Consider the following 25,019-nt stretch of genomic DNA (forward strand, 5'->3'; position numbering starts at 1 on the left):
AATAGTGCTCCTTATGCAAAGTCCAAGGAGACTCGTTTAGCAATTCATTTCTATAGAGTTTGGTGTTAGCATGTTGCTAAGCCAATAATGTGTTACATAAAATTAGATAGCACACACAAATATTGAATAAAATAAAATTGTTTTAACTGTGATTAACTATTTCTATTACTTTCCAGTATTGAATGATTTAAAAAAAAAAAACAAATACAATTTTAATAATATTTCTCAAGATGGCCTTGTCTGCCATCTTGGATTCAATTTCTCATTGAGCTCATCGCAAAATATTATGGGATTGCCTTTTCTGTGAAGAATACATGTGGTACTGTCTTGGAATCTGGCCAAAAAAAAAACAAAAACATAAAAGGCAGTATACTTAAGTTGCCTGCCTTTTGGAACAGCCTTTATTTTGGTGCCTTAAATGCCGCCTGCGTAGGCAGCTCACTGGGTTTTGGAATGGAACAGTATTCTCTCACTACAAATGAGCAGTGTAACCATACACTTACACACTGTCTTACCTCTTTTTCCACATAGTCACATTTAATAAATTGATCTGTGGTCTTTATATGTCTTTAATGTTAGCATGTACAAATGAGAGTGTTAAGTACTATATGTGAACAGATGACTGTGTGTGTGTGTGTAAGACACAATAAGAATGAGGCAGCTTTGGCTGGCCCACACAGGACCACACATTCAGACTTAGACCTGCTCTTTAAACAAAGAAGCAGAGACTGCTGTCTCTGATTGACAGCCTGTCAGCACCATACACACACTGAGACACACACATGCCTTCCAGATCCACATGCTGTGTCTGCTGTGTTTTACTCCGCCAGAGTGTTGATGGTTTTGGATCCTCCACTCTCACTTACAGTCAGAGAATGACTAATGTAACCACACTGCCATGTGTGCCCATTGTGTGTTTCCCAGATTTGAAAGACCCACTGTTTGCTTAACTACCCAATCAGAGCCGTTTGCTGTAGCAGTTAGAATGAGCCAGCAACTATCTATACAGTAGTATTTGTATCATGACAAACGGAGCTTGTCTCTATGGTCAGTTAATCCTCAATTATTTAAGCAGATTCGTTGTCTGTACCTCTTTGTATGGCTGCCATCAGCTAATTTTATATCCACCGTTACCTTCTATTTACACAACTATTAGAGCATGATTAAAGCTTGTTCAGATTAAATGCCCAGAAGGCTTTTTTTGCACCACTTTTTTGTTGTTGAAAGAGGACAGGAATCGAAAGGGAGAGAGAAGGGAAAAGGGATCAGGAAATGTCACAAGCTGGATCTGAACTTTTGGTAACCATCTGAGCTTCACAGCTCAATGTGTCAGAGCACATGCTCTAATCACACTGCCATGGCAAAATTGACAAACATTTAAGAGTTTGTCATATCTGATAGAGAATGGTTCAAAAAAATGTAAATTGTAATTTACTCACCTTTATGTCATTCCTAACCTGTATGATTTTATTTCAAAATATTTTTTTTTCAGAATGTCTGAGCTATGCCAGGTTTGATATCAGTCACCACTGGTTCTTGTAAAGCCTGGTGCAATGTGTCTTGACGCTTCATATTTCATTGTATGCAAGCACAAATGAGATTTGAGAGCTCTGGCAAAGGGCATGACATTTAGGCCACTTTTATAATGCTTTTTTGTTATTAAATGTTCCTTGTATACTCTCAAAAAATCATTACCCTTACTTAATTTAATTTGATTATGTTTTTACAAGCGATTTAATTCCATTCATTCAGATTGTCATTTTCATTGAGCCAACATAATTTGGTTATGTAATATAGTAGTTTTAACTCAACTTTATTAGGTTAGTTAAACTCATTATTATCCTATTTAAATCATCATAAGTTTTGGGCATTGGTTTTCAGACTGGGGTGGAACATTTGGGGGGAGAATTTTTTTTTTTGTTTTTTTTTGCAAATTGTATAATTTAACTTTTTAATTTCTTTTATTTTTTGGCATTATTACTGTTTCATTCTTTCTGAAAAATTGTCTTAAATCATGAGATTAATCAGGATTTTTTTATTATATGAAAGATATACTGTCAATTTAATACAAAGTAAAAGATTTCTATATACTTTATTTAAACTGAATATGTAATGCCAATTATTTGATATAGCGAACAACATGTTTTTCTTTTATAATATAAAAGTTACTTCTTTTCTCACAGTAAAATGGGTCTTTTTATACAGGACGTTTCTAGCTGCTTTTTAGGTTTAGGGTTTGGGTTAGGGATAACGTTCTTGGGAAACTATCAAAAATAACATTGTTCATAGGTTTGTTTATTTCCCCCTATGAGAGTAAAAGTCATATGTTTTTCTGTGAACCAACTCGTATGAATTTTTAGGATTTCACCATCTCTTAATATTATTATGACTTGACGTGGGATTGGGTAGGAAGTTTCATTTTTGGGTGAAATATTCCTTTTAATGTTTTCTATTTAAACTCTTCCTGAGATTCTATGTTGATCTTGAAAACTGAAACCTCCCAAGACAAAAGTTAAGAAAGTTTCTTTCTGACTGTTCAAACGTTTCCCAGCTCACATGCTGCCATTGGATTCTCAGTAATACAGATTTGAAGAGCTATTATACTCTTCAACCAGTATGGCATCTTAAGACATCAGTCATGTCCTGTTACACGTGCAAACATGTTCTCTGTTTAGACATGAGCATTAAACCACTCGAGTTCACCATCCGAATGTTATCTAGTCTAGGACCATCCTTCAGACTTATGTTCATATATGTATGTGTGTTAGCATGTGATCCTGTGCTCTAAAAGCTCTCTTGTTGATTCTCCTCACAGATACTGTCTTTGGAAATGGCAAGACACCAGACTATCTCCTCTTAGGCAACATGGTTTATACAGTAAGTGTGATTAGGCCTTTAGAAAAGACCCAAGTCCTCACAAAGTGTCTCTGTGTCCTGTCCATTGTTTGACATACTGTCCTAGTTGTCCCACTGTGAAATGATCCTTCTGGACTGAGTCTTGCTGTACTGAGGATTTGTAATTTTTTGCCAATTCTTTATGCAATGAAAAGAAAATAAACTGATCTGAACTCTACTTTAAACAAACTATTTGCCAATTCCTGTCTGACGGTTAAGCATCATTATATCTACGTTCATTGCAGACTAATGTTTATATGTATATGCAAAGTCAGTTGATAAGAACCTGTATCTGTCTTGCAGTTTGTGGTGATCACAGTCTGTCTGAAGGCTGGGTTGGAGACGTCTTCCTGGACCATGGTGAGGGTTTGGATGACTCTTTCCATCTTTCTATCTACTTTCTCTACCATTTCACTGTGTCCTCCCATTTCTCTTTCTTTTTGTGCCTCTATCAGTCAAAACACGCTCCACCACCACCTTCCCTTCCTCCTATTTACCTCTCTTTCTCCATTAAAAAGTTCAGAACATTGAAAATGTTGTCATGGATTCGTCTCTAATTAAAGCATTTATTCAGATTCTTTTTTTGCAGATATGCAATTGTTTTGTAGTGCTCTACAAATAAAAAAAAAAATGAAATATACAAATATAATATAAAAAGCGTTCTTGTGCCAGTTCACAGAAAACAAGTTGCGTTCTGAGCGGCTCTGATGCAGCATAACATTTGCACAGAACCAAAGACTAAAACCAAAGCTTACCTAAAACATTCTTTTGCTGCCTTGCAAGCGCTGGTATTTCCTTAAAGGGATAATTCACCCAAAAATCTAAATTTTCTCATCATTTACTCATGCCATCGTTGATGTTTATGACTTTCTATCCTCTGCAGAACACAAACGAAGATTTTTAAAAGAATATCTCAGCTCTGTAGGTCCATACAATTCAAGTGAATGGTGATCAGAACTTTGAAGATCCAAAATTCACATAAAGGCAGCATAAAAGTGATCCATAAGACTCCAGGCTTGAATCTATATCTTCATAAGCAATATGGTAAGTTTGGAAGCGAAACTGATAAATATTTAAGCCCTTTGTTACTATTAATCTCCACATTCACATTCTTCTTCTTTTGTTTTTGGCGATCACATTTGTTGAGCATATTGCCACCTACTGGGCAGGGAGGAGAATTGATAGTAAAAAGGACTTAAATTTTGATCTGTTTCTCACCCACTCCTATGGATCCCACTCGCTGGATTTAATCACTGGAGTCTTATGGATTACTTTTATGTGGTCTTTATGTATTTTTTGGAGCTTCAGAATTTTGGTCACCATTCACTTGCATTGTGAGGACCTACAGAGCTGAAATCTTTTCTAAAAATCTTTGTGTTCATCAGAAGAAAGAAAGTCATACACATCTGAAATGGCATGAGGGTGAGTAAATGATGAGAAAATTGTAATTTTTGGGTAAACTATACCTTTTATAGGTATAGTTCACCAAACAAATTTACATTCTGTCATCATTTACTACCCTCAAATTGTTCCAAATCTGTATGTCTTTCTTTGCCATTTGCCTTCATGACTGATAAATGCAGTTCTAGTTGTTGTTTTTATTTCCATACGAAAGAAGCACATGAATTTCACGCATGTAATTTTCATCACACTTTTTTTGTGTGGTTTTGAAATGTTTTGCATGTGCTCCCAATTCGCATGTGCTCCCAATGTTTCACATGTGCAATTTTCAGCCCTCAAAGGTTATTTTCATGTGCACACATGTGATCAACACATGTCCATATGTGTAATTTATGTTTTCTCAAAAGAGTTGTTGACATATACACTGATGAGCCAAAACATTATGACCACCTGCCTAATATGCTGTTGGTCCTCCACATGCTGCCAAAACAGCGCCAACCCACAGAGGCATGGACTCTACAAGACCCCTGAAGGTGTTCTGTGGTATCTGGCACCAAGACATTAGCAGCAGATTCTTTAAGTCCTGTAAGTTGTGAGATGGAGTCGCCATGGGTCAGACTTGTTGGTCCAGCACATCCCACAGATCAATCAGAATTAGATCTGGGGAATTTAGAGGCCAGGGCAACACCTTAAATTCCTCATCATGTTCCTCAAACCATTCCCGAACAATGTGTGCAGTGTGGCAGGGCGCATTGTCCTGCTGAAAGAGGCCACTGCCATCAGGGAATACCATTGCCATGAAGGGGTGTACCTGGTCTGCAACGATGTTTAGGTTGGTGGCACGTGTCAAATTGACATCCACATGAATGGCCAGACCCAGGGTTTCCCAGCAGAACATTGCCCAGAGCATCACACTCCCTCCACCGGCTAGTTGTCTTCCCACAGTGCGTCCTGGTGACATCACTTCCCCAGGTAAACGGCACACACGTACACAGCCGTCCACATGATGTAAAAGAAAATGGGATCATCGGATCAGGTGACCTTCTTCCACTGCTCCAAGGTCTAGTTCCGACGCTCACGTACAATTTCGACGGTGGTCAGGGGTTATCATGGGCACTCTGACCGGTCTCTGACTATGCAGCCCCATACCCAGCAGGGTGCAATGCACTGTGTGTTGTGACGCATTCCTCCCATAGCAATCATTAAAATTTTCTGTGACTTGTGCCACAGTAGACCTTCTGTCGGTTCGGACCAGACAGGATAGCCTTTGTTGCCCTCGCGCATCGATGAGCCTTGGGCGCCCAACACCCTGTCGCCGGTTTGTGTTTTGTCCCTCCTCGGACCACTGTCAGTAGGTACTCACCACTGCTGACCTGGAGCACCCCACAAGCCTTGCTGTTTCAGAGATGTTCTGACCCAGTCGTCTGGCCATTACAATTTGGCCCTTGTCAAAGTCGCTCATGTCTTTACTCCTGCCCATTTCTCCTGCATTCAACACGTTGACTATGAGAACTGATTGTTCGGTTACCATCTAATCTACCCAGACCTTGACATGTGGCCTTGTTAGGAGATGATCAACGTTATTTGCTTCACTTGTGAGTGGTCATAATGTTTTGGCTCATCAGTGTATGTTACTAGTCATGAAATTATGTTTATTATATTACTCAGATGTGATATGGATGGATTTATGTTACTTTATTTTATGTGTGGGATGAGGTTTTGTGCTGTGTGAGTGGCAGGATGCCATATTATTTTCAACTGAATGTTGTTTTTTTTCTCTAATCTCCTCTGGCTCACAGTTCAGTCACATTGCCATCTGGGGCAGCATTGGATTGTGGGTAGTCTTCTTTGGCATCTACTCTTCTCTATGGCCTCTGATCCCTCTGGCTCCAGATATGTCAGGAGAGGTAAGACACATACATACTACAACACAAACTTTTCTAGCTACCTAAATGAGGACATAATGCATACTTTTATTGTTTTCAAATAAAACCATTATGACTATAGGCTAACCCAAACCATATAACCCTACTCATAAATGAAAATGTGCTTTTTGTAGAGTTTAAAAAAGTTTAAATGGAGTTTTTGTCAGATTTAGATCAAACTACAGCTGGTTTAGAAACACACATTTTTATCTAGCTATAAAAAAAATACTCCAATAATAAAAATAAAATAATATACTTGCAATCTTCTCTATTGACTGATACTTTTGGTGTTTACCTTCCTATATAAGTATTCTAAATCGATTGAGGATGTACCATAGACTTTGTTTTTAAATAATTACCTCAGACTAATCCTAACCCAAAACCTACCCCTAAAAGAAAACTTTTATTATTAAAAGTATGTTTAGAATTAAGAAAAAGTTTTATTTATGAACTACTTCCACTTCCACATCCCCATAAGGAGGTTTTGTCATATTTAGCTAACTTCTTGGGACAGTTTTTCAGCATATTTATCCTCGGACTACTGCTAGTTTAGAAACAGACACACACATCTTTACCTAGCTTTCAAAATACCCTAAGTCTATTGGTGAATATAGTCTTGGTTTTCAAATTAAGCAAATTATAATTACCAGAGACCCTACCCCTAATTTTTTTTTTTTTTATAATAACAATTATTCAATTTCAAAATAAAAAAGCTTTATTTAAGAACCCAAAAGGAGGTTTAATCAGATTTTGTCATCTTCTGTGGACATTTTTTTAGCAAATTTGTCTTCAAAGTAGGGCTAGGCTAAAAAACAAACACAGCCGATCCTCTTCCCTGGGGCTCTGGATGTGTCAGGTGATATAAAACACGCATAGACCACCGTCTCTCTGGCTTTGGGCACTACACAATCTGTGCCATAATCTGAGCATTAAGAGTCTTCTGTGTGTTCATTAGGGTGAACTGGGAGCTGGAAACTCTACACCTTCATCAGGCCTCAGGGCACTTCGGGTCTCAGCTCTTTTCTCACCTCATAATCTCCTAATGGAGCCTAATAAGCCCTGTTTGTCACCTGTGAGGAATAGCAGTTTGAAAACATCTACATCTGCCTGTTCCAGCAGAGATCTATGGTCCAGACAGAATACTTTTGTATTTATTGTAATATTGCTTTTCTTTTTTCCAAAGCTAATCTAAGTTCATTTAGTTTTACTATTTTGCTATTTATTTGAATAATGTAAACATTAGACTGCTCTGCGTACATTGTTGCCAGTTTTTCCTGCACCGCTATTCTCCGGGAATCTGCATTACTATGGCAAAAGATATAGTATTTTAACCGAGTTGTGAGCTTACAGGCTGAATCAAATGTGATTCATTTAAAGCACCTGGTACCGTGGAATTAAAGGGAAACAACACTCAAAAACATACAGTGTTACTAGTGTAGTCCGATTCATAAATGTTTGATTCTCTAAATGAATCAGTCAAATGACTCACAAAGACTCACTGTTAAAAATCTGAATAATTCTAACAAATGCTTCATAGTGAGTGCTAAATTAACATCTAACTCACTGAACGGCAAATCATCATAACTTTCATTCATGTCCGACTCAAACGAGTATTTCCATTGTATGAAAACAAACTCCCTTTTTGTTCCATGGAGGAAAGTAAGTCATACAGGTTTGGATAATGTTACACTGGTAAATGTTACAGGTAAAAGTGGTAACACTGGTTTTCAGCATTGTTGAAATTACAAAAACTTGCAGGTTTTCTGTCCCAGGATGTGGTGTTGTGTAACAGTAGGCCTTTTCTCTCACATGTGTCTTGTACACCCATCCTGAATGGCCAGTCAAGTGGACTCTTTTATCAGCTCTTTCCCACTACATGTATTTTGGTAGAGTAGTTCATACCCCAGAGGTTCAGGGTAACCCAATGCTGAGGGCAACCATAGAATCGGCACTAAATCAGAGCACAGGGACAGGCAGGGAAACACCTGAGAGAGAGCGTGCACCTGAACACACCTGAACTCTAGGCCACCTCACACAGATCTCTGACTGTGCTGCCACAGCTGCCTGAGGGGCTGAAGAGGGATACAGAGGTGAAAGAAAAGGGAGCAGGTATGAGCTGGTTGAGAGTTTAGGCTTTTTGGGAGTGTGTTTTTGTGTAGTCTTTCAATAAGTCACAAGTACATAAACACAGACACTTCTAGCTATGCAAGCTCGATTTTGTGCGTCTTTGCGTTCCAAAATGTCACACCACAATTCACAACACAAGTACGCTTTGCATACGTTACCACAAGGGGCGCTACAGCGTAGAGTAAACAGTTTGTTTTTATGGTGATTTTTTTTTTTCTTCTGTCAAGTAAACTACTGTCATGGTGGAGCAACAGTTTGAAGAGAATATTGCAAGAAATAAAGGTAAAATCTATATTTATAGTAGTGCTGTCAGTCAATTAAATTTATTTAATCGTGATTAATCATATAATTTTTCATAGTTAATCGTGATTAATTGCAGAAAGAAACTGACATTTATATATTCTTTTTTCCTGTCAAAATGCATTTATTTGCTTTTTAGGAAAGAAAACAAAATATGTAACAACATAATGCTTTATTAACATTTTTCCAATCAAAGCCTTCCACAGTATAAAGATAGAAATGCAGTAAAATGTCACAGATTTAAGTAACATTAAATGTTTCTCAAAGTCTAAGTGGAAGTATGACTAATTAAAAGATCTAGCCCCTCCATAAATTGCATATTTAATGCAATGGTCATTAAAGGTGCACTCAGTAATTCTAATCCAATACACTTTTTGTCAAATTCTGCAAATATCTCCTCACAGTCTGTTCTGTGGGTGGGCTGAAAAAAAATCTAGTATTTGTACACAGCCCTGGCTCTGTAAATGGGACAAAAACAAAGTGGATCAGACCGATCCACACAACACTATTCCAGCCAATCAGCAACAGGGGTGGTTCTTGCACGTGTACAGGATGGGGGGTGGGGGCAGAGCGAGAGGGAAATTCTTTAGAAGAGCGATGGCAAATCTGGCTGATGCGAACTTTCTAAACTCCAAGGAGGACAAATGGCTGAGAAACAGACCAAGAGAAAAAGGTCAGACAAATATAAACCAAAAAAGAAGGATTATGATCCTATGGTTAAGAGCCGTGTCAACATTGGCAAGGCTTTTCAGCGGTGGAGAGACCTCAGAGAGGTAAAAGGCTTGAAGACGGATACAGAAGTTGCTCTTTTTCTTCTCGATAGGTGGGTAAGATAAATGTAGCTGTTTCACATAACCAATATATGCTGTTGTTGTGATGTTAGATTTAGTAGCAGGAGAGTTGTGAGTGTCTGGAGCTGGTGGGGGGGGGGGCGGAGCTTCCAAAGGAGCACTGAAGGGAGGGGTGTGTTTGTTTTGGCATTTGAGTTCGAATATCAACAGTGTTTCTCAGGAATTGCTGAGTGCACCTTTAAATCTCTTAAACTCTACAGTATTAATCAGCTTTGCTACAGCAGTCATAAAACTGTGTTCATGATTCGCGTCAAGGCATCAATGCCAGCGTCAAGCACTGCTTTGAACTCCACATAAAAAGCGCTGCAAACAACATTTTTGTGATAGTTAAGAATTGACGTGCTTCTGTGGTCATTACGTTGCACTGTAAAGTACTTGATTTCAAGTCCCATCTGGGCTAGTTTTTTTTTTTTACAACAAATAGCATTAAAGGGTTGTGACGAGGAGGAGGGTGTGGCCGGGCCGTGATGGAGCACAGCTGGCGCTGAATCAGCTGATCAGCGGGAGAGCGAGATAAGGGGCAGCCAGGGGCGCCAGTTCAAAGAGAGAGAGAGAGACGCACGCGGCCGCGTTGCATGTGTGTCTGTGTCCTTATGGTTTATGTTAAGTTAATTTATATCATTAAAGTCTGTTTACTGTTCAGCCGGTTCCCACCTCCTCCTTGCCCGTCCATATACTGTTATAAGGGTCCTTTCCCATCACTTGATCACTGACACAGAATCGCTGTTGTGTGGGGGTGTGGGTGTGTGTGGCTGAGTTCAGAATGGCATACTACCCTACTCTTACTACTACTGCCATATGCAGAGTTGGAAGGGTTACTTTTGAAATGTATTCCACTACAGATTACAGAAGACATGCTGTAAAATGTAATTTGTAACATATTCCGTTAGATTACTCAAGGTCAGTAACGTATTCTAAATACTTTGGATTACTTCTTCAGCACTGGTAGATTCTTTCACTTGTTTTGACAATAAAAACTCTGCCAGTACAGTAAGACAAAATACACATGTTAAAAATACATTCTCTGAAAAACCTAAATATCTTATGCAGTGTTGTTTCTAAATCAATTTGATCTTGTTTTAAGGATTTTTAGATATTTTAACAGGAAAACAATACAAAAATTATTATCAAGAATACGATCATATCAAAGGTCTTACTAGAAAAAAAGAAATTATGATCCAAAGTGAATTTTCTTGATAAAAAAATATGATCATGCCTGGTAACATGTGCATGTAAAATGGCTAGAAATAGCATTTTAGCTTAGCATAAAGCTGACAATTTACACAAGGTTTATTTCTATTTCTTCTGCTCCAAACTTTCTTCAAACTTACTTCTCTGTCTGCTCGTATGAATGTAACACATCATAAGAAAGTGTTTCACCGCTGTTCAAATGCACTTTGGATCACATCATTTATGTTTAAATGTTTTCCATCTGAAAGGACTAAATATTAAATGAAACAAATGACAATAAAATGCAAAGTAATCTCTTCAGTAATCAAAATACTTTTTGAATGTAACTGTATTCTAATTACCAATGATTTAAATTGTAACTGTAGTGGAATACAGTTACTTATATTTTGTATTTTAAATGCATATGTATTCCGTTACTCCCCAACCCTGGCAATATGTGTCTATGGAAGAAAAAAATATGACTAGTATGGTAGTATGCAAATCTGAACTCAGCCTGTGTTTGTGGTGTGTCTGTCAGTGAAATGCAGAACTCTGGGCAGAAACACATAGACACATCACAAAGGTTCCACCCTGGTCTGACCAGTGTTTTGCTGGTTTATGCTTTATTAACAGTAAATGCATAAATAGTGATTAAGAAAAAATTATTTGTAAATTTTTTTTAATTAATTGCATGCATTAACGCATTAATTTTGACAGCTCTAATTCATAGCAAGTTGAATAATATGTTTTTATGGCACAGATTTTCGAAGGTAACACTATCACCCCTTGAGTCCTGAGGTTTGTTACAGCCACAGTAACACAAGAACATATGTTAGCATGTTCAGCCGGTTCACGAGCATTGGCCAAGCGCTCGTATCTGCGGAAGTATGTTTCTGGCCTTAAAGAGTAAAAAGTATCAACTTAAAACATATCAAACTTAATAAAAAGTACTATGGTAATACCATGATTTTATAACCTTTACCATGGTGTTCTTTAAAGAACACAGTAAAGTAAATAAGTTAATATGATCGTATGTGAATTATGTGAATTCAGCACCATGGTATTAGCATCTAACTCAACGTTCTCTGTGTAGTTGCATGGCATAGCTTTGTATGGTAACCTGCAATGGCCAGATATATTTGGAATTACATGAATGAAAAAATTAAATATTTTGCGTTCCCAATGCACTTCATAAGTGAAATACATTGCAGACATTTAAGATGCTCTGAATACATAATTAACGTGAATATAGAAGCCACAATTCTAGCAAATTACCACTTACATGAACCAAGAGTCATCCAGAGGTCTTCAAAAACCATTAGTGAGTGGGACATATGTTTTTTGTGGCGTTTTTGACAAAGCAAACAGTGTGAATCTTGAGATATGCAAGAGTTCAGACTTTGCAAGTGGTGGGAAAATATTCTTCAGTCATTTACATGAGGTAAACATTGACTCAATGACTGTTCGACTGCATTTCTGGATGACTAGTCCAGAAAAGTAATCATTACACCACTGCATTGTTGCGAAGCATGCACCCAAGACTTTCACCCACCATTACACTTGTATTTACAGTGACCATATAGTGATTTGATTTAGTTAGTTTATTAGTAAAAATGAGTCACCATGTAACCCCTTTCCATGAATGACAACAATATACTCTTGCTCTCTTTAGATAGGAAATAGTCCGTTATGGTAGCTCAGACAGTCTTATCGTAGTATGTCCTACTAAGTCAATTTGAGCTTCAGAGATACTGTGCTCAACATCAAGAGGCTGCCGATGTCTTTCATCTCTCCTGCCATGACAAAGCTTTCCTCGTCTCACACACCTGTGCTACAAACACAAACTTACATTCTTAATCTCACACACGTTCTGCCATTCATGTCATAAATGCACCTCTGAACAGACACAATCACGTTCTGCATCTTTCCAGTGAGAGAAAGCATGTTAAGTTAACTTTCTAAAGAATGTCACAGTTGATATATTGAGTGACAAAGCCATGCATTAAACTTCTTTGGAGGTCAGAAAAGTGATGCAACACTGGTGTTCTGTATCACATTCCTCTCCGTTCTTCCATTGAATGCAATGGACAGGTCCGTTTTATTCAAGTGCACCTGGTGTGTGTGTGTGTGTGTGTGTGTGTGTGTGTGTGTGTGTGTGTGTGTGTGTATGTGTGTGTGTGTGTGAGAGAGAGAGAGAGAGAGAGAGAGAGAGAGAGGCCATTCATCTTGTTCCACTCTCTTTGATGTACTAGATTTCTCCTTTAGAGCCTCACTCTCCCATCACTAGATAAAACAACTGCCTACCACTCATTTTTGTAACACCACTAACTGCAAACAGTGTGCATGCTGTTTGTGTGCTTATAAGCTCCATTTCAAACTCTTCAAACCAAGATCTGTCAAGCAATTCATGTCTTACAGCTTAGCCAAAGCTTTGTTCGTTTTAGTCTAATATGTATGTTTATATGCAAACCTAGTCTAAGCTACAATTAACACTTTTGAGGAAGAACGAATCACTGGATTTCATCAGACCTTTGAAAAGAGATGCATATTACGACCAGGTGTAAACGGTGAAAGATGTTGTCTGCCTTATTGTCCACGACAGACAAACACTTTTGGACATTGGTTCTGTAATTACACACTGTAAACCGGACTTCAGATTCCTCAATGCCGACCCGCTGTCTGGGCAGCCCGGCCGCGAAAACGCAAAAGGAAAAGGGGAAACAGAGCCGGCGTTCTCATCAGAGTAAGACGTCGTGCAGATCGACCTCCGCTACCCAGTATTCTACTGGCAAATGTTCAGTCTCTGGACAACAAGCTCTGTGAGTTGAGAGCGCGGATCTCTTTCCAACGAGAGACGAGGGACTGCTGCATTATCTGCCTTACAGAAACTTGGATGTCTGCTGAGATTCCAGACTCAGCCATCGAACCCGCGGGGTTCTATGTGCCCTGAGCGGACAGAGCAAAAGACCTCTCAGGTAAAAGCAGAGGTGGTGTTCCCAGATCTCAATTTTATAAGTATTTACAGCTGCACACCTGCTCTGCTCTGTATTTGGGAGTAGCATACACCCCCCTAGAGCGGCAGATACTCTGGAAGTGGTGATTGCTGCTTTTGGGAAGGGTCATGAGGCATCAGTGTATTACTCCTTGTTAATTCAGAGTCTGGGGGACCAAGCTTTAAATTCTCTTAAAAGATTATGGGAGAAAGATTTAAACTTGGTATTGGAGGATGGAGTGTGGGCAAGGATTCTAAAAAACATAAAGTCTGCATCTAGAGATGCAAGGGTTCGCCTTATGCAATTTAAGATTTTACATAGATTTTATTGGACCCCCTCTAGATTGTATAGGCTTGGTCTTACGGACACACCCATCTGCTGGCGATGCCATACTGAAGATGGAGACACCATCCATTTTTTGGGGGTGCCTTAAGATCCAAGAATTTTGGCTGAAGGTGCAAAGTTTTGTGTGTGATGTGTTGGGCACTCAGGTCTCGTGGTCAGGACTCTGCATTTTGGGAGATAGGGAGGTCATGGATTTGGTAGATAAGTACATGAAGGACTGGGTTTTGACCGGTGTGATGATTGGTAGACAGGTTATTCTGAGGAGTTGGAAGTCGGATGGAGCACCCTCATTCCCGGAGTGGTGCGCAGAGATGGGGAGGGTGGCTGCCTTCGAGGAGGGGTCAAGCATTAGGATGGGGGTTAGGGAAACTTACAATAAGAAATGGGGCAATTATTTAGCGTTTTTGAGGGAATCTCGAGGTGGGGGCGGTAGAGGAAGTAATTTAGTAATTTGTTTATTGTATGTTATTTTATGTTGTTGTTTTAGTTTTCTGTGTGTGTGTGTGTCTATATTCTGTTGACCACAGGGGTGTTCGTGGGGGGGTCAGGGTGGGTTGAGCGTTTGGTAGGGGGAGGGGATATAGTGGGGGTTTAATTTTAAAAGTTTTTGATTCATTATATAGATGTTGTTGTATTTCTTGTGTTAATTTATGAATCAACCAAAAATTTTAATAACAAAAGCAGAGGTGGTGGTGTATGTTTTATGATCAACAAATCCTGGTGTGATCAGAGGAACGTACATTCTATCAAGTCTTTCTGCTATCCTGATCTGGAATTTCTCATGCTTCTGTGTCGACCATTCTGGCTACCGAGGGAATTCACAGCGGTCATTATCACTGCTGTGTACATCCCGCCACAAGCCGACACAGACCGGGCACTCAAGGAACCGTATGGGATTATTAGCAAGCTGGAAACCGCGCACCCTGAGGCCGCATTCATTGTGACCGGGGACTTTAATAAAGCCAGTTTCAAATCAGTCGCACCAAAATACCACCAACACATTAGTTTTAACACACAAGGGGACCGGGTTTTGGACCATTGCTACTCTCCCTTCCGGGACGGTAACAAATCCCTCCCCCTCCCACCATTTGGCAAATCGGACCACTCTTCCATTCTCCTTCTGCCCGCTTACAGGCAGAAACTGAAACAGGAAGCACCCACCCTCAGAACGATCCAGTGCTGGTCGGACCAGTCAGACTCTATGCTACAAGACTGTTTTGATCACGTGGACTGGGAGATGTTCCAGTCCGCCTCTGATGACATCGTACGCTGATAGTGTAACATGTTTCATCAGAACAAAACGGATCTACCCGAACCAGAAACCTTGGATTAATAGTGATGTTCGCGCGGCACTTGATGCGTGGACCTCCGCTTTTAATTCCGGGAACGCGGAGGAGCATAAACAAGCCAGTTATGCCCAGTTATTTATCAGAACAGCAAAAAGTCAGTACAGGAACAAGATTGAAGGACAGTTCAACACCACCAACTCTAGAAGCATGTGGCAGGGAATTAATATCATCACGGACTTTAAAGGGAATAAAACTCTTCCGTGAACACTGCTGCCTCTCTCCCGGATGAGCTAAATACTTTTTATGCTCATTTCGAGGGAAGTAACACCGCCCTCGCGGAGAGAGCTCTCGCAGCCGAAGCTACAGAGGTTAGTTCACTCTCCGTCTCTGTAGCGGATGTAACCCGATCCTTCCGACGGGTGAATATCCGCAAAGCCGCGGGTCCAGGCGGCATTCCGGGCCGCATCATCAGAGTGTGCGCGAACCAACTGGCTGGTGTTTTTACGGACATTTTCAACCTTTCCCTCTCTTTGTCTGTAGTCCCCACATGCTTTAAAATGTCCACCACTGTGCCTGTTCCAAAGCAATCCAAAATCACTTGCTTAAATGACTAGTGTCCTGTTGCTCTGACCCCCATCATCAGCAAATGCTTTGAGAGACTAATCAGAGATTACATCTGCTCTGTGCTGCCTCCATCACTGGACTCATTGCAGTTTGCTTACCGCAACAACCGCTCCACTGATGATGCCATTGCATCTACAATACACACTGCTCTCTCCCACCTGGAAAAAAAGAACACTTATATGAGAATGTTGTTTGTAGACTACAGCTCAGCATTCAACACCATAGTGCCCTCCAAGCTTGATGAGAAACTCCGGGCTCTGGGCTTAAACAGCTCGCTGTACAGCTGGATCCTGGACTTCCTGTCAAGCAGACACCAGGTGGTTAGAATAGGCAGCAACATCTCCTCATCACTGACCCTCAACACTGGAGCCCCGCAGGGCTGTGTTCTCAGCCCACTCCTGTATTCCCTGTACACACATGACTGTGTGGCAACACACAGCTCCAATGCCATCATTAAATTTGCTGATGATATGACGGTGGTAGGTCTGATCACTGACAATGATGAAACAGCCTACAGAGAGGAGGTGCACACTCTGACACACTGGTGTCAGGAGCACAACCTCTCCCTCAACGTCAGTAAGACAAAGGAGCTTGTGGTGGACTTCAGGAGAAGAGACAGTCCCATCACCATCAATGGAGCACCAGTGGAGAGAGTCAGCAGCTTCAAGTTCCTGGGTGTCCACATCACTGAGGAACTCACATGGTCCATCCACACTGAAGCCATTGTGAAGAAGGCTCATCAGTGCCTCTTCTTCCTGAGACGGCTGAGGAAGTTTGGAATGAACCGCCACATCCTCACACGGTTCTACACCTGCACTGTAGAGAGCATCCTGACTGGCTGCATCTCCGCCTGGTAAGGCAATAGCACCGCCCACAGCCGCAAAGCACTGCAAAGGGTGGTGCGAACTGCCAGACACATCATCGGAGGTGAGCTTCCCTTCCTCCAGGACATATATACCAGGCGGTGTGTGAAAAAAGCTCGGAGGATCATCAGAGACTCCAGCCACCCAAGCCATGGGCTGTTCTCACTGTTACCATCAGGCAGGCGGTATCGCAGCATCAGGACCCGCACCAGCCGACTTCATGATAGCTTCTTCCCCCAAGCAATCAGACTTTTGAACTCTTGATCTCCCATGATCAAAATACATCAGCACTGCAATTTATTACTCTTATATCTCACACCGGACTGTCATAAATTATATTAATATTATATTATATTCTCTCTTAACAACACACTGGCAACTTACTATCAATGGACAGCCTGAATGTCAATACAGTACAATACAACCTACTGTACATTTTATATATACTATATGTATATTTTTATTGTATAATGTGTATTCTATATTGTGTGTATTGTATACTGTACATTGTATGTTATTATTTGTATATTGTGTTGTGTGTGTAATTATGTGTATATTAGATTTTAAATTGTGTTGTAAATCTGATGTTTATTGTAAATTGGTATATGTCTCATCACTGTCACGACTACTATGTTGCTCGGAACTGCACCCAATAATTTCACACACTATTGCACTTGTGTATATGGTTGTGTGACAATAAAAGTTATTTGATTTGATGTGTCTTGCCTGTCCACTTGTGATTGCATCAACCAAAATGCATCTTAATACCAGGTGCAAACAGGGCCTAAATGGTCAGTTCTTGGCCAGAATAAACTACAAAGTGAACCAGACTTTAGGTTGGTAGTAAAAATTCTCGCTACACAGGACTTACAAAGGTAAGAAAACGTATGTGAACCCTTTGGAATTACCTGCATTTATATATAAATTTGTCTTAAAATCTGGTTTGATCATCATCTAAGTTACAATAATGAACAAGCAAAATCTGTTTCAACTATGAGCACACACATTATTGTATTGTTCTTGTACATATTGAATACATGATTCAAACATTCACAGTGTAGACTGGAAAAAATATGTGAACCCCTAGGCAAATGAGGTCAACAAAATTAGATTCAGGAGTTGGCAAACCTGGCATCAAGTTATTGAAATGAGATTGGAGGTGTGGGTTAGAGCTACTTTTACATACAAAAAACACTCAAACATTTTGATTTTGCTATTCACAAGAAGCTTCTGCTGACGTGGACCATGCCTCGCAAAAAAGAGATCTCAGAAGACCTACGATCAAGAATTGTTGCTTTGCATAAAGCTGGAAAGGGTTACAAAGTTGTCTCGAAGAGCTTAGATATTCATATGTCCACAGTTACACAAAAGTTTATAAATGGAGACAATTTAGTACTGTGGCTACTCTCCCTAGAAGTGGCCGTCCAGCCAAGATGAAAAAGGGCACACTGCAGAATGCTCAATGAGGTAAAAAGAACCCTGGAGTGACAGCTGATTTGCTGCTTCGGGGCCTGGGCTGCTTGCCATCATCGAAGGAAAAATTAATTCCCAAGTTTATCATGATATCCTACGGGATAATGTCGTGGTTGCTGTGTGCCAGCTGAAGCTTAGTAGAAGTTGGGTGATGCAGCAGGACAATGACCTAAACATTTAAGTAAATCCACAGCAGAATGGCTTCAGAACAAGAAAATTCATCTTTTGAAGTGGCCCAGTCAGAGCCCAGACCTTATCCCAATAGAGATGCTGTGGAATGACCTCGAGAGCCATTCACACCTGACATCCTACGAATATGATTGAGATAAAGCAGTTCTATAAGAAAGAATGGTGCAAAATCTTTCAGAACGTTGTGCAGGTCTAATCTGCAGCTACTGAAAATACTTGGTTGAGGTTATTGCTGCCAAAGGAGGATCGGCCAGTTGTTAAATCCAAAGGTTCACTTACTTTTTCCATTGCACTGTGAATGTTTAATGGGATGTGTTCAACTAAGATATGAAATATTATAAGTGTTTGTGTGTTGTTAGCTTCAGCACATTGTGTTTGTCTATACTTGTGACTTTAATGAAGATGAGATCACATTTTATGACAAATTAAGGAAATTCCAAAGGATTTACATACTGTGTCTTGCCACTGTATGCTATCTTTGGTAAAAAGAAAGTGCGTGCATGCGTGTGGAGGATGTTTATTTGAGGGTTTCTCCTCAGACAACAAAAGGCACCAGTCTCACTAGTCTGTGATGGAGGTCTAACTTCTAACCCCAGAAACTAGTTACTCTGAACAGTCTACTGTATGCTCTTCACAGTATGGCACACATTTAAATCCTAAAAGGCCCAGATGGAGGTTAAACCAATATATTGCAGTACACAGGGGTGTGTATGTAATGTGCAGTGAATAAATTCTGTTACTCCCCCAACTGAGTGACTAATTTTCTACACGTTCAGAGCGTATGCCAGAGTTTGTTTATTTGAGTTCTTTGTGTTTTTTGATAATTTTTCCTGAGTTTCTCTCAGTCCATGGTGAAGTTCCATGCTGAGAGTAGAGGACTGGGTGATGGGATATTGGGTGTTTGTTTTCCATTCTAGACACTCCAAGACATTGTGAATACCTCCCTCTCTCCTGCCTTGTGATGACAGCATCTGAGAATTGGTGTTTTTGCAAGTCCTGTTGGAATTAATTTTCTCTCTCTCTCTCTCTCTCTCTCTCTCTCGCTCGCTCGCTCGCTCGCTCGCTCTTACAAACAACAGGCATTAGATGGGGATCCAGCCTTGTATTTCACCATCTGCCCCTTTGGGACTCTGGATACCTTTGTTCTACACATTCTCTAGACCTACAGACTCACAATCTTGCCTGACCAGAGGAACACTGATAGATAGTTTACAATTATTAGGTTGTTTATATATACAAGTTGACATTAGATATTTGAACGACTGGCTTGGTTGATAATAAAAGCATATTTTAATTAACTGCAAGTTGAATATTCAGTTTTTGGGAGAAACAGCAGAGGACAATCTGTATTCCTTTTGCACATTATTTTGTGTGTGTGTGTGTGTGTGTGTGTGTGTGTGTGTGTGTGTGTGTGTGTGTGTGTGCGTGCGTGCGTGTTTGTGTGAAGGTGGATAAAGTCGGCTTGGCTCGGCCGTTAGTGTTTAGTCCCTAAAGCCAAAGGGCCAGACTGAGGGTGAATGACCATGTCTGAATTGTTCTCATCTCATATTTACCATCACAATGGGCAGCATTAACATTCTTGGGACAACATTATCACTGGCAGGCATGAGCAGTCAAAATCTGCTGTTTCACATCACTGCTGATTAAAGCGCTCAGGCATAGTTAATCCACCCTGTCAATCAACGGGGGAAGTCACCACGTGGGACTCAATTAAGTGTTTTGAGCGCTGATAGAATCTGTCAACGTTAGCTTTCAGGTTTTGAAAGACTTTAAAGAAGACTTTAAATGGTCAGTTAGTTTGTGGTTCTGACATAGTAACAAAGTAATTTTGATTTATTACAGTTAAAGCTTGAAGGACTGTGTATGTCAGCTTACTGCAGTCTGCACAGAGAGGTTATGGCATTTTGCATTAAATTTTTTAATTGGTAAATGCTTTTATCCAGAGTGACTTTTAGTGCATTCAAGCTATAGATTTTATCAGTACATGCCTTCTCTGGGAATTTAACCCATTATCTTGATGATGCTAGTGCCATGCTCTGAGTTGAGCTACCAGAACAAATATTGAGCTGTTCTGTTTACAAGAGTTGGACACTTCTAAGAGTTAGTTTTTGTGGTGTTTCCATTTAGTGGCAGCTTTTGCCTAAGCACAACCTATGAATCAGAATCAGCTTTATTGCCAAGTAAGCTTACACAAACAAGGAATTTGTCTTGGTGACAGGAGCTTCCAGTGCACAAACAATACAGCAACAAGATAGAGATAATAATAATAATAATAATAATAATAATAATTAAAAATAAAAAGTGAATAGAAAATAAAGTATATATAGAAATACACAATAGGACAATATATATATATATTTGTATGTACAATATACAAATACAAATCTGTTATATACCGAAGCAAGGGAATGTAATGGCAGAAGTGGTATGGTATGTTGGATAAATATAAAAAGACTAAGCTGTGTATTGCACATAATTATTGCTCAATGGGGCAGTTTTAACTGTTCATGAGATGGATAGCCTGAGGGAAGTAACTGTTCCTGTGCCTGACAGTTCTGGTGCTCAGTGCTCTGTAGTGCCGTCCAGAAGGCAACAGTTCAAAAAGGTAGTGGGCAGGGTGAGTGGGGTCCAGAGTGATTTTTCCAGCCCTTTTCCTCACTCTGGAAGTGTACAGTTCTTGAAGGGAGGGCAGGAGGCAACCAAAAATCCTCTCAGCAGTCCAAACTGTCCTTTTTAGTCTTCTGATATCCGATTTCGTAGCTGCACCAAACCAGACAGTTATTGAAGTGCAGAGGACCTACTCAGTGACTGCTGAGTAGAACTGTATCAGCAGTGCCTGTGGCAGGTTAAACTTCCTCAACTGGCGAAGGAAGTACAACCTCTATGTAGCCAAATTCAGTAGTGTAATATTAGAGTCTTAACTCCATTCATTGATAACTTTGGACGGCTTTAGTGAAGAATCCTTCAACTGCTAAACCACTCATACTAGCTCTGGTGGAGACATTTAATGCTTTCATTGTTAGTGGCAAAGGATAGGATGATGTGGGAATCTTTGCACAATTTTCTGTTTATTTGCACAGTTGATAGCGTCCATGCATGTAGTTTTTATGGCAGTGAAAGATGCATGATTGTGTGTGTATATGTGTGTGTGTTTGTTTGGAGAATGTGAGTCCAGTAGACACTGAGAGAGTTGATGTCCTGTCAGAACAGTCTTGGCCATCGATGCGGACACCCTTGACTGCCTGCCGAGACGAGGCCACAACAGTTTGTTGTTCTACCCGTAAAATACACCGATCAGCCACAACATTAAAACCACTTGCCTAATATTGTGTAGGTTCCCCTCGTGCCCCCAAAACAACACCAACCCGCATCTCAGAACAGCATTCTGAGATAATATTCTTCTCACCACAGAGCGGTTATCTGAGCTACTTTAGACTTTGTCAGATTGAACCAGTCTGGCCATTCTCTGTTGACCTCTCTCATCAACAAGGCATTTCCGTCCACAGAACTGCCGCTCACTGGATGCTTTTTGTTTTTGGCACCATTTGGAGTAAATTCTAGAGACTGTTGTGTGTGAAAATCCTAGGAGATCAGCAGTTACAGAAATACTCAAACCAGCCCATCTGGCACCAACAATCATCCATGCGATTATTTAATCAGCCAATCGTGTGGCAGCAGTGCATAAAATCATGCAGATACGGGTCAGGAGCTTCAGTTAATGTTCACATCAACCATCAGAATGGGGAAAAAAATGTGATCTCAGTGATTTGGACCGTGGCATGATTGTTGGTGCCAGATGGGCTGGTTTGAGTATTTCTGTAACTGCTGATCGCCTGGGATTTTCACGCACAACAGTCTCTAGAATTTACTCAGAATGGTGCCAAAAACAAAAAACATCCAGTGAGCGGCAGTTCTGTGGACGGAAATGCCTTGTTGATGAGAGAGGTCAACCGAGAATGGCCAGGCTGGTTCGAACTGACAAAGTCTACGGTAACTCAGATAACCGCTCTGTAAATTTGTGGTGAGAAGTATATCATCTCAGAATGCTGTTCTGAGATGCGGGTTGGCACTGTTTTGGCGGCACGAGGGGGACCTACATGACATTAGGCAGGTGGTTTTAATGTTGTGGCTGATTGGTGTATACCAACGGCCTGCATACTCCAACTATATTTTTTGTTGTTGTACTAAAATCCACCATATAAATAATGATGGAAAAAATCTATGAAAATATTTTTTTTGTGCTCACCATCAATTCATTATTGTATTGTAATTGTATTGTATTTTTATTTTTTATTTTTTTTAGGGCTGTCAATTAAAATAATTGAATTAATTACATGAGATGCCTATTAATTTACTGAATTAATCACAATTAATCACATTTATCAGTATTTGCTGAAAAGCATCCAAATAAACATAATTCAGTATGAAATCATCAAAATAATACAAATTATTTAAAGACATTACTTAATTGTGGCAGACAGTCTAGTAAAGCACTGAATAGACATTGCAAAAATCGGTTATGTGATTATGCTAATGCCAGGTAGCGAATTTAAAAGATGTGATTAATTATTTGATTCCAAGTGACTTTGCCCAGTGCGCGCGCACGTGTGTGTGTGTGTGTGGCTGCGTGCTGTGTATTTTTCCTAGGTAAGATACTGTATGTCTATGCGCATCAGCTGTGCTCATTGTCAGTGTTTACTTTCATTTTCGTCAGAAAAAAGTTCTGTCTCTCCTACAACTGTTTCTTAATTTGGTATTCATTATTATTGTGTGATGCGAGCCCTATGCAGATAATCTGTAACAGCTGTTATGTTTCACATTTTCCCTATGCTGATGTAGCACTGTTTGGGTGGAGTAAAGTTAACATATGTAGCTTGAACAGCCAGATGCATTTATACTTGAACGAGTATCGGTTGGAATGTGTCTAACCGCCGGAATTGGTGTGAGTGATCAGATTTATATGTGTCTCGAATCCGTCTTGGAGGGCATTTACATGTGGTCTTTTCATGATCAGACAGCTGTCCTATCAGTAAAAACGCATGAAGTGACCAAGTGTGAATACCCCCTTAAAAAGATGTTCTCACAAGATGCGTTCTTGTGTTCTAAATGTACACGTGTCAAACAGACGTTTTTGGAGCGCCTCGCTGTGCTTGTTGTGTTTAACTGGTTTCAGTGTCTCTAGCAATAAGCGCTAAGTTTTAAAAACTCTTTGTCAAGTTAAATGTAGTATGGATCTTTAAAAAAACATGTCTTGAGACCCCAGCACTTTGCTCCGCCCAGCTGTCTTTGAACAGTAATCTGTTGTTTGTACAGCTGGAGCTGCGCTTGCTGCCCCCTGCTGACTGACACTCACTTAAAAAATGAAGGTTGTACTTGAAGCAAATTGCTCCGTTGGTCTGAAATTTCCTTATTACAGTATTAATTTATGATCTGTGGACAGGTTTAATTACATACACTTTTGACACATTTATATATATATATATATATATATATATATATATATATATATATATATATATATAACAGTGCTGTGAAAAAGTATTTGCTGAATTCTTCTGTTTTTGTGGATATTTCAGACTAAAATGTTTCAAAAATTCAAACAAAATCTAACATAAAACAAAGGCAGTCTGAGTAAACACAAAATACAGTGTTTAAATGATTATGCTATTTATTGAAGCAAAAAAGTTATCCAATACTAACTGGGCTGTGTTAAAAATGATTTGCCCCTTAGTTAATATATCCCCAAATCTATGAAACTGCATTCATATTGGGGTTCAGCTGGACTAGACACACCCAGGCCTGATTACTGCTAGCCCTGTTCAATCAAATCAACACCTAAATATAAGTTTTTTAGCTGCATGAAGTTGGCTAAAAGGTCTCACCCAGTAGCACACTATGCCAAGGTTGAAAGAAATTCCAGAAATGATGAGGAAAAAGGTGATACATCAAAAAATACATAAGTCTGGGAAGGGTTACAAAGCTATTTCAAAGGCCTCTCTCACATCAATAAAGGTCACTGTTCATGATTCCACTATCAGAAAGACACTGGCCAAAAATTGCATCCATGGAAGTGTGGCGAGGTGAAAACCACTGCTAACCAAGAAGAACATTACGGCTCGTCTGAATTTTGCCAAAACACACATTGATGATCCTCAAACCTTTTGGGAGAATGTATTGTGGACTGATGAGTCGAATGTTGAACTGTTTGGAAGACAGAGGTCCCGTTACATCTGGCATAAATCAAACACAGAATTCCACAAAAAGAACATCATACCAACAGTCAAGCATGGTGGTGCTAGTGTGATGGTGTGGGGATGCTTTGCTGCTTCAGGGCCAGGGCAACTTGCAATAACTGAGGGAAACATGAATTCTGCTCTCTACTAGAAAATCCTAAAGGAGAACATCAGGCCATCAGTCCATGAGTTGAAGCTCAAGTGCAACTGGATTATGCAGCAAGACAATGATCCAAAGCATAGGAGTAAGTCCACCTCTGAATGGCTCAAAAGAAGCATAATTATAGTTTTGGAGTGGCCTAGTCAAAGTCCTGACTTGAACCAGATTGAGATGCTGTGGC

The 25,019-nt window shown here is 39.9% G+C and overlaps 1 protein-coding gene across 4 annotated transcripts in view; it reads left to right on the forward strand.

Moving 5' to 3' along the window:
- Positions 1-25,019, forward strand: part of LOC127412608 (probable phospholipid-transporting ATPase IA) — a 211,888-nt gene that overhangs the window by 177,386 nt on the left and 9,483 nt on the right. For all 4 annotated transcript variants that reach the window (XM_051649090.1, XM_051649091.1, XM_051649092.1 and 1 more), the window contains 3 exons: positions 2,816-2,877; positions 3,199-3,255; positions 6,096-6,203. In XM_051649090.1, the coding sequence (XP_051505050.1) occupies positions 2,816-2,877; positions 3,199-3,255; positions 6,096-6,203 (227 nt within the window). The remainder of the gene's footprint in view (positions 1-2,815; positions 2,878-3,198; positions 3,256-6,095; positions 6,204-25,019) is intronic.

Source organism: Myxocyprinus asiaticus, chromosome 22 (assembly GCF_019703515.2).
Source record: "Myxocyprinus asiaticus isolate MX2 ecotype Aquarium Trade chromosome 22, UBuf_Myxa_2, whole genome shotgun sequence".
Classification (NCBI taxonomy): domain Eukaryota; kingdom Metazoa; phylum Chordata; class Actinopteri; order Cypriniformes; family Catostomidae; genus Myxocyprinus; species Myxocyprinus asiaticus.